This window comes from Rhincodon typus, unplaced genomic scaffold (assembly GCF_021869965.1).
Source record: "Rhincodon typus isolate 14 unplaced genomic scaffold, sRhiTyp1.1 hic_rhity00005319, whole genome shotgun sequence".
Classification (NCBI taxonomy): domain Eukaryota; kingdom Metazoa; phylum Chordata; class Chondrichthyes; order Orectolobiformes; family Rhincodontidae; genus Rhincodon; species Rhincodon typus.
The window spans coordinates 1-11277 of NW_025970957.1; the positions used below are offsets into that span (position 1 = coordinate 1).

The window sequence follows — 11277 nt, forward strand, 5'->3', positions numbered from 1 at the left end:
GGCAAATCCTGAAGTCAGGGTCATTTTGCATGATTTGATTGGAAAAGTTACTGAAGCAATGTTGTTGCTTAATGACCAAGTTAAAATTAACACAAAGCAAGAAGAATTCTTATTATGGGCACGAGTTCATCAAAAAATACAAAAGATGACAGTTCAGTTTTTATAACGTTTTAAAGAACAAAAGCAGCTTTAATAGAACTAACTTTAGCACTGACAGTAATCAACATAAAATTATTGATGGAAAAAGCTAGGTAAAAATAATATTATTCAGATGGACTAATTTCTCTGCTCTTATTTTTTCCTACACACAGAAAACTTCATTGCACACGTAACTACATCCACCTGAACCTGTTTTTCTCTTTCATTTTGCGTGCAATATCTGTTTTACTGAAGGATGACATTCTGTATTCAGAACATCAAAGTTCTGGTCAGTGTAATGAAGCAGCACTGGTGAGTCACTGTTACGTTCTTCCTAGCGCAATGAAGTAAAAAAGCCCACAGATTACGAACAAATAGAATGATTGGAGAATTATTGCTGTTAATACAATTTGTATTGATAAAGCACTTCAGCATATCCATCTTAATTTAAAATGAGAAGACCCAGTGTAAACATGACCTATACTGAGAAATAAGGCTGCAGCACTAAGTTGGAGCCTATGTGTCACGACCACAGTGGAATTTATACCCTCTTGCGGGCAGGTTTGGAAGTGCAGAGGGCCTTGCTGGGTGACCCATGGAGATGCTGCCCATCATGACTCCATCTGATTATGTTGCAGCAGAAGCTCTGTCAGAGGTGCCTGCAGCCTACTGTGATGGTGGTGGGATGAGGGAGACCCTTGTTCACAATCACTCTTATCCAGATCGAGAGACCCGACATCAGTAAGGGGGACCCTTTGTTTCTGACCTGTTACCCTACTAACCAACCTCACTGGCAACCTCACCCCAAAGACCGTCCCCTTCTTCACATTGACCCCTCCCCGGGGATCCATACATGATTCCTGGCAGTAGTGCTGCTGTAATAGCAGCAGTGACCCCTGGTGGTAGAGAGCCGATGGTCTGTGATAGCTTGGATTTCTGCATTGCTTGGGGTTTAATTGGACAGACGACCCAAATCTGACCAGGTAAGTGCCTGGTTCACCCATGATAAGTTTCTAAAATTGCCTTGAGAGCATTTTCAGATAAAATCAAGCATTTTCTTTAAATCATCTTGAACGTTCAGGAAACTGTGGTGTCTCAGACATCCAAAACGATAACCCATTGGGTCAGTGATGTTGTGTTCAAGGCTGCCATCCTTGGCTAGTTCAATCTGTGGTGTTATGGGTAAATAACTGCAAGTTACCTTTAATTTGGCTACTTATTATGAAATCTCACAGCCCATCAAATACTGAAACAATGATTTAAACTTTATTGCATGTAGCAACCAAAATAAGACTCCATCAAGTAAGCAAGTTAAGCCCCACAACTCAACTTGGCTATTATCCAATTAATGGTGGAATTTAGCCACAATTCCAACCAACAGTGTCTGTTTCTAGAAGTGTCCAGGGTTCAATCCCTGTGCAATGATCTTCTTCGAAGTTCTACTGCTGAATTGTTTTGGAGTTGGATTCTTATACAATTTTCTGTCTAACAAGTTTGTGGTGTGGCATTATTGAAGAACTTTTACATTCTTTCATCCCCAACACTCATTACACTCCTGGAGTCCTCAAGTCTGTAGCTTGCCTTCTTATCAGAAGTAATTCCCCTGTTCCTTGTTACCTTGGGGTTAGTTGTCTGTTTGAAACAGCCAGTCCTACCTCTTTACTCCAGGACATTTGTTCTGTAGACAGGTCTTAATTGCCTAATTGTCAGGAGGCATCAGGTTATCAAGCAGTGTCATCTCCTGTCTCCCAGGAAACAGCTTGTTCACGTTGCTTCAACTCCTTCTTCCCGGGGATAACTAATGGGCATGTTGCTTTCAATTCCTTTATCACAGTTTCTGCATGTCCCTTTCATCTTGAGAAACAGTTTATTCCAGAAAGAGTTATTGCTGCTTCTTTCCAATGTGTAACAGATTATCCTTGTTTATTCTTTCAATCCATGAAGTTATTAAAGTTCTGAAGTCTATGGGTATCACAGTTTAGATTATTGATAGAAGGCAGTGCACACCCACTTCAGTGAACACCAACAAACTTTAATCACAGTAACTACATACAAGAGATAGTAAGAGACAGAATATCTCTGGAACGTTAAACTCTGGGGTTCCAGTGCCTTATGATCTGCTGTCACAGCTTACGCAGGTCTTATGGAAATACTCAGCAGCTATTACTAGAGTAAAAGAATGGCTAAGCCTTTAATCCACAACTTTACCCCAAGTTCACTCTTCCCACAAACTATTAACCTCGTTAAATGTTTCCAGTTTTCACCCGCTCGTACGTCCACCCCACCCATCATTCCCCTCAAATCTTTTCTGTCTAAGGCATCAATTTCCAAAAGTATTCCTGGTTCTCTTGGAGGATGTAAAGGAGATGTGTGCTGCCTCATTGTTTCTGCGGGAGGTGAGCATATCGGTGGAGTGGGATGGCAAATTCTGACAATAGCTGGTTCCTGGACTGTGACACTTACGACAAGTAATCAAGGAAGCATTGACTCAAGAAAGAACTCCCTAGGACTCGAACTACCACAATCCCTCACAAAGGAAGACAGGGAACTGAAATTCAGCCTCTCAGCTCCTTATTCACTGGACTTTTATCCAAGGATGAATCTAGTAGATTAAAGGAAATGTAAAGAGCACACTGAAGCAGGTTCTGGAGGCAAGGAAATGAAGACTTTACTTTTTCCCTCAGGCAGGAATTTCTCATTGTGTGAGCTATGGTATCATTTCCACACCCGGCTCAGCATGAGATTGCTTTGTTGAAGGTAATCACATCTCAGGAGCTTCTTCAGGAAGTGGGAGCACACTATCATCTGCAACAGAACCAACTTCTGAACCAGGATCTATCAGAAGTTCCTATCCTCCAAGTATAGTACATCCATTATTCTCCTGTATCCGCAGTACTTTTATTTCCTCAAAAAACTCCAATAAATTGATTAAATACAATTTCTTGTTCATAAAAACTATGTTGACTCTATCTGATTACCTTACATTTTTCTAACCACCCTGCTATAATATCTCTAATAATAACTTCATTGTCACGCTGATAACAGATATTAACCTATAAGGCCTATAGTTTCCTGCCTCCTGTTTCTTTTTGAACAAAGGAGTTGCAACTGCTTGGTTCCAATCTAGTGGAATCTTCCCAAGTCTAGGGAATTTTGAAAAATTAGAAACAATGAGTGAACATGTATGATCATATAGATTAGTAGCAAGAGTAGGCCATTCCACCCTTGATCTGTTGCATGTTCAATAAGATCATTTCTGATCTGAGTAATCTAAATTCCTGCCTCGTCTCAGTAACCTTTTTCCCCCTTCCTTATCAAGAATTTTTAACTGCCTGTGGCTTAAAAATGCTTTCACCATCTTTTCAGGAAAACAGTTCCAAAAGCCCATGAATTTCAATGAGAAAGAATATCCTCCTCATCTCAGTATTAAGTAGGAGTCCTCTTATTTTTATACAGCTCTAGGTTGTCCCACAAGAGCATCCTTTCCACATCCACCCTGTCAAGGCCTCAGGATTTTATATGCTTCAATCAAGTTGCCTCCTGTTCTTCTAAACTAGTCTGTCCAAACCTTCCTCACAAGAGAACCCATCCATTCCAGGGTTCAGTCTACTAAACCTTCTCTGAACTGCATCCAATGCATTTACATCTTAAATAGTGAGACCATCATCTAGTCCAGAGGCTGCAGTAAAGCCAAGGACTGTTCCATCGGAGGCTATTTTTGTTTTTTAGTGAGTTATGGCATCTTAGCAATTTTATTTCCTCCTCTCTGTAAGGGCCTGTAATCTGCAGTGATCTCTTACTGTAGTCAACTGATCCATTCACCTTCCCACGTTCCCTACTGTGGCCGCTTGCTGTGTTTCGTCAGTGTCAGATGGGGCTCTGTGCTTTGTTGCTGCACTGGTCTTTGAGTTCCTTTGTCTGTTGCTCTCTGTTGGTGCTGGGCTTGTCTTTGGTCTTTTTCCCATCTTCTACAATTGTGTTGTTGAGCCGGTCACATTGCAGTGCTGCTGGGGGTGGGGTTTCACTTTAGGAGCTCACTTGTCGCCGATTCTGTGGGTCCAGTCATCACTTAGCAGCTTATGACCTGAGCTGTTGATATGTGCAGTTCACACCCATGTCAGTGAAAACCAACAACCTTTACGAACTTCAATGATGCACCAAGGGGAGGCAATGGCCTAATGGTTTTAATGCTGGACTGTTAATCCAGAGACCCAGATAATGTTCTGGGGACCTGGCTTCGAATGGTGGATGGTGGAATTTGAATTCAATAAATAACTGAAATTAAGGATCTAATGATGACCATGAATCCATTGTCGATTGTCAGGAAAAACCCATCTGGTTCACTAATGTCCCTTAAGAGAGGAAACTGCCATCCTTACTTGGTCTGGCCTACCTGTGACTCCAGACCCACAGCAATGTGGTGACTCTTAACTGCCCTCTGAGCAATTAGGGATGGGCAATAAATACTGCCTGGTCAGCGACGCCTTCGTCCCGTGAATGAATAAAGAAAAAAAAAGTTCATTGAACATCTCTGGAAACGTACACACTCGGGATCCAGTTCCATGTGATCTGATGTCACTGTGACATTGCTCCTTATGCACATGCTCAATCAGTATCATTCATAGAAACATAGAAAATAGGTGCAGGAGTAGGCCATTCAGCCCTTCGAGCCTGTACCACCATTTAATATGATCACAGCTGATCATGCAACCCCAGTATCCCATTCCCGCTTTCTCTCCATACCACTTGATCCCTTCAGCCACAAAAGCCACATCCAGAACCCTCTTTAATATATTTAATAAAATGCAACATTGAGAACATTCTTTCCGCATCTAGCCTGTCCAGTCCCATCAGGATTTTATGTTTCTACGAGATCTCCCCTCATTCTTCTAAACATTAGCTAAAACAAGCCCAGTTGATCCAGTCTTTCATCATATGCCAGTCCTGCCGTCCCGGGAATCATTCAAGAACCTCTGCTCCTGGCAAATGCAGCCCTAAACCTGCACACAGCAAGATATCATGAACAGCAATGGCATGGTTAAACAGTTAGAGATAACAAGGTGTAGAGCTGGATGAACACAGCAGGCCAAGCAGCATCAGAGGAGCAGGAAAGCTGACGTTTCAGTTTTTGTGGTGGTGTAGGTTGAAGGAGAAGTACTGGGGAACTAGCAGCAACTCATTTTAGAAGATCAACAGAACAGGCACCCATGGTTTATCATCTCATCTAGAAGGCAGAAGGCTGAGGCCACACCCAATGAAAACTGTCACTTTATTATACAGAGCAGATTGTAAAAGCAATGAAGTCTACGCCAACACTGTGAACGGGCAGTTCACTTAGTGTCATTCTCCCTGTGACCCTGCACATGTTCCCTTTCATATAACAGTCTAAATCCCTTTGAAAGACTTTAATTGAACTTGCTTCCACCAGAGTCTGCATTCCAGATTTCAGTCAGCTGCTAATGTGAAGAAGTTTTCTCTCATCTCACTTGTGCCAATTACTTCAAATCTGGGCCCACTCATTCTTGATTTTCTCATGAGTCAGAGCAGTTTTTTCCTCATCTACTCTGTCCAAACCACTCGTGATCGTGAACAGCCCTAACAGATCTCTCCCAGCTTTTTTATTCAGCAGGGAGAAAAGTCCAAGCTTTTCCAATTTATCTTTGCTACTGATGTTCCTCATCCCTTGTGTAATTCCCCTGAGTCTTTTTGCACTCTGTCATGTGCACCTAAAATGTGGTGCCCAGAGCTGCACATAATATCCCACCTGAGGCCAAACTAGTGTCTTATATAAGTTCAATATGACCTCCTTGTTCTAGTATTCTATGCTCCTATTAATATACCAAGGATACCACACACATTCTTAATGAAAACTCTCAAGCTGCAAGGCAACCTTCAATATCTTATGCACATATAGGCCCAGTGTCTTCCGCTGCTGAATGCTGATGAGAATATTATCTTTTATTTTGTATTGTTTCTCCATGTTATAGAGATGTACAGCACAGAAACAGACTCGTCGGTCCAACTTGCCCATGCCAACCAGATATCTTAAATTAATCTAGTCCCATTTTCCAGTATTTAGCTCATATCCTTCTAAACCCTTCCTATTCATGTACCCATCCAGATGCCTTTTAAATGTTGTCATTGTACCAGCCTCCACCATCTCCTCTGGCAGTTCATTTCATACATGCACCACCTTCTGCGTGAAAAAGTTGCACCTTAGCTCCCTTTTAAATTTTGCCCCTCACACCTTAAACCTATGCTTTCTAGTTTTGGACTCCCATACCCTGGGAAAAAGACCTTAGCTATTCACCCTATCCATGGCCCTTATAATTTTAGAAACCTCTATAAGGTCACCTCTTAGCCTCTGATGCTCCAGGGAAAATAGCCCCCAGCCTATTCAGCCTCTCCCGATAGCTCAAACCCTCCAACCGTGTAAATCTTTTCTGAACCCTTTCAAGTTTCACAACATCTTCCTCCTAAAATATCATTTCTCTCCATTGAACTTGTCCACCCATTTCACCAACTTGTCTATATACTTTTAAAGTTCTAAACTACCCTCCTCATGGTTCGTCATGCTTCCCAGTTTCGTATCATCTGCAAACTTTGAAATTGTGCCCTGTGTATGAGATTTAGATGATTAATATATATCAGAAAAAGCAAAGGTACTAATGATGATGCCTAGTTGTGAGAAACAAGAGGTTTTTAATTAAAGGTAAGCATGTGGGAGAGTGTTTTATGAAAGGTTATGACAAAGTCATGATCATTTGCACTGATGGTAATAAAAGATCGAAAACAATTCCCTTGGAGGGCCCTGGGAGAGTTAAAAAGAAACAGGGTTAGAAAGAAGCCCAGTAAGTCAAACTGTGATCAAGAGGAGCCAGAAAAATCCAGGTTCCAACAATGCAATTAAATGTACACGTGCTGTTTAATGTAAATGAGACAGTGCCGAACAACGTGGGTGGTACATCTACACTGTCTAATATAACTGAGCATATTAGACTCAGTTTTAGAAAGTTGAAGAGAGAAGTTTACTTATACTTAAAATCTTTTGGGTATACTTTTGCTAGCAAGCAAATGTCACGTACAAACCGCTTAACCAGGAATGTCATATTCCATTACACAACATCCTCTCGTCCTGTTTCTTATTTGTGTTTATAGAGTCACAGCCTGAGTTAATGTCATTTAATTACACTGGGCTTAGAATTCCAAACGAATTCTTACTTTCTAGTCCCTCGTCCTCTAATGGGCACAAACTGCATGGGGATTAAGATATGCACCATGCGTTTGAACTGGGTTTTATGCAATATTCAATTCAAAGCCAAATTGAGCACTAACCTTACTGAATGAAAATTAAAAAGTCACTGCACTCAAGTACAAAGTTCATAAGGAAATGTATAAACAGTTTTGTGTGATGTTTTTGTGATTAATTATTGTTTAAGTGGAACAGTGTATGCTTCACATTAATGAGACTGATTGCCCTCGAGGTTACCGCTTCATCTTTAAATAACTTAAAGTGAATAGTTGCTAAGTGCACGCCTGTGTTAACCTCTGTATAGCAGATGGTTTGTTAGCATGAATAAAAGCAAAATACCTTGGATGCTGGAAATCATAGAATCCCTATGGTGTGGAAACAGGCCCTTCAGCCCAACAAGCCCACACTGACCCTCACAGGATCCCACACAAACCCATCCCCCTATAACCCAACTCATGTACAAATCCCTGAACACTACAGGCAATTTAGCATGGCCAATCCACCCAACCTGCACATCTTTGGACAGTGGGAGGAAACTAGACCACCCAGAGGAAACCCACGCAGAAAAGGGGAGAATGTGCAAACTCCACACAGACAGTTGCCTGAGGGTGGAATTGGACCCAGGTCCCTTGCGCTGTGAGGCAGCAGTGCTAACCACCGTGCCGCCCCTGTAAGTGAAATCTGAAACAAAGACAGAGATCAGCAGGTCTGGCAGCATCTGTGGAGAGAAAAACAGAGTTAATGTTTCAAGTCTGGTATGACTTGTTCAGAACTGAAAGGTATTGAAAAGTTTTCTTTTTATGCTCTAGACCGAGACAGTGGCCCAGTGCAGAAGACAAAGGGGTTGGTAATGATGGAGAAAGAGAAAAGTGATGTAAAATAGGTGTAAATTATCTTGTGAAGGGGAGAGAATGGGGGCCCCAAGTATATTAAAAAATATTTTCCAACACCTTTCAGTTTTAAAGCAATACCATACTCAAAAGATTAATTTTGTTTCTCTTTCAACAGATAGTGCCAGACCTGCTGAGTTTCTCCAGCATTCTCTGTACTTGTTTGTGAAATTATATCAGTTTGTTCCTTTTATATATGTTTTAAACTGTATTTTCACCGTCTGCAGGGATTAAAACCAAAGTGAGTTAATGTTAAGAAAAAGGCCATTTGGTTAATGGTGACTGTGGTTTCCCTTTGCAAAAAAAAATCCAAACGAATTCCTGCTGTGTTACTCTCTCTCCATAGTCCCCACTGCTTCATAGTTCACCAAGGTTCCCTTCGAGGAGGTAGTGGTTCCTGCCTCAATGTCATGCTCCAACTAGGCTCAGTGTAAGAAACCTCTCCTCACTCATGTATTCATTCTTCTAGAGGAAACTGTAAGTGAACGATGACCCCTCCCCACTCCCCGGTCACTGAGTCTCAAAGGAACAGACTTTCTCTCACCAGACCAGCATGTGTATTTTGTCCCTTACACTATTACTAAATTACCGTAATTAAACAGGAAGAAGTTGCCCCGGGTTATGTTACTGGAAAATTAATTATCCCACTTTCTGCTGTTGCAATTATCAAAATTCTTTCACAGGGAAGTGCCAGGAATCACCTCAACCTTACATTAAAATGTCAATGAATACCCACAATTCATATCTTTACCATGCCCTTTGTTATCTCTAAACTTCACTTTTCCAACATTCCCATGGATGGCCTCCCATTTTCCATCCAAACCCAGTTTCCATGTCTTATTTCATACTATTCCACTGGTATGCTCACTGATAGTTCCCAGTCTGTGAATATCTTGGTTTTAAAATTCTCACCCTTGTTTTCTGATTCCTCCGCGGTCTCTTCCTTTCTCTACTTCTGTAGTTTCATCTCATCCTACAACCCTCTGAGATCTCTAAGCTTGCCAATCATAGTCCCATATCCTAAGATCTCCTGTTGCGATGTAGTGTCAATTTTTGTTCGTTATACCCCTGTGAATGCCTTGAGGTAGTACCTAACTTAAAGGTATTATATAACTGAAAGTTGTTGTTTGTGATCTATAGTATCCCAACTCAAAAATATTATCATCTTTGATGTGGTACAGATATAAGCAACAAAACAGTTTCCAAATACCGTATTAAGAATCTTGATCATGAGAAAAGTTGGAAGAGGTCAAGCTTATATTTGAAATGTATACATCACAGTGACGCAAATTGATGAGTTCAAGATAATAAAGAAAATTGATATTATTTACAATCCAGATAAATTATTTATGTGGTGAAGTGAGAACATCAAGGATCCATCTAACAGGTTGGGTTGCAACATATTAAATATGATGGACATGTTTGTCATGACATGTTCCTAAAAACACTGATGTTTTGGCTCTTTAAATTCCATCAACATGGCTTAATTGATGAACAGGGGAACTAGTCAGTAGTTAGATTTCTTAACTTCATGTAAAGGAGTTGAGAGATGGTTGTAGGTCTTCCTATAAGTTTGCCTTCTGCTGAGATGAACGTTTGGAGTTGGCAGTTTTCCTGCAGATAAGGTTCATTATCCTTAGTGATGGAAATAATGTCAGAAAATATGTTCTGTCCTGCATTTCCCATGTTATTGTTAGCCAACCTGTTTACACAGCCTCTTCTTTTGATCACAGTTGAACTCTGTTCCTCTCATTGTTTCTTTCTAGATTGCCTGTAAAACGATTTTGGTCTTCTTCCAGTATTTCATCACTGCAAACTTCTATTGGCTGTTGGTGGAAGGTTTGTACCTGCACACCCTCCTTGTGGTCTTTTTCTCTGAAAATAAATACTTTGTCCTCTACATGCTGATTGGCTGGGGTAAGCCTTTTTTTTGATGATGGAGAAACGTCTTTAACAGATTCCAGATGAAATCCAGCTAACTTCATTGCAATTTGAATTAACCTGCTATCATTTCCTACAGGAATCCCAACAATCGTTGCAATTGTCTGGACTATTACGAGAATTTATTTAGAAGATACTGGGTGAGTATGAGCAATGTTAGCAAAAATTATGATTTTATTTTCACTGCAGGTTTCCAGTGGAGTCACAATCCCTCCCTTTGATCAGAGCAAAATGCATAATGTTAAATGAATAAAAATGCCCTCTCTTGATCTGTTTATTTTGTGGTGCTGTTATCTGGTGCTGTTTTCAGTCATCAACACTGACACACACCTTGATGGCTGTGGGGTGGGGGATTTGTGTCGGGGCAAGGGATTACAGTCAAATGCCTCTACCCGTTATGGCAGGACTCCCAGATGGAAAGGAAATATACCACCTTTCCTGACCAGAGGACATTGCAAAATGTTTTGCTGCAAGTTGAAGTGCGTTTGAAATAAAGCCATTGTTCCAGTGTAGGAAATAAAGCAGCCCATTTGCAAATATAGATTTCCCAATAACAGTGATGAGATAGTACAAATAGTTCTGTTACGAGGTCATTGACCTGGTAAATTATGCCTGTGTTTCTTTCTGCAGAAATTGTCAAATCTGCTGGATATTTCCAGCATTTTCTGTTTTTATTACAGCAACAAGGTAATGATCAGATAAGAGGTAGTGGGAACTGCAGATGCTGGAGAATCTGATCATTAGAGACAACAAGGTGCAGAGCTGGATGAACACAGCAGGCCAAGCAGTATCATAGGAGCAGAGAGGCTGATGTTTCGGGCCTAGACCCTTCATCAGAAATGGGGGAGGGGAAGGGGGTTCTGAAATAAATAGGGAGAGAGTGGGAGGCGGATAGAAGATGGATAGAGGAGAGGATAGGTGGAGAGGAAACAAACAGGTCGAAGAGGCGGGGATGGAGCCAGTAAAGGTGAGTGTAGGTGGGGAGATAGGGAGGAGATAGGTCAGTCCAGGGAGGACGGACAGGTCAAGGGGGCGGGATGAGGTTAGTAGGTAGGA

The 11277-nt window shown here is 41.2% G+C and overlaps 1 protein-coding gene across 1 annotated transcript; it reads left to right on the forward strand.

Annotated features, from left to right (window-relative positions):
* Window positions 1-311: 311 nt before the first annotated feature.
* LOC109913241 (vasoactive intestinal polypeptide receptor 2-like) lies at window positions 312-10361 on the forward strand (the record flags this gene model as incomplete). The annotated part of the gene is made up of 3 exons (XM_048594030.1): window positions 312-450; window positions 10047-10197; window positions 10301-10361. Coding segments are annotated over 3 exons (351 nt in total), but the record flags the coding sequence as incomplete, so codon positions are not given.
* Window positions 10362-11277: the final 916 nt, after the last annotated feature.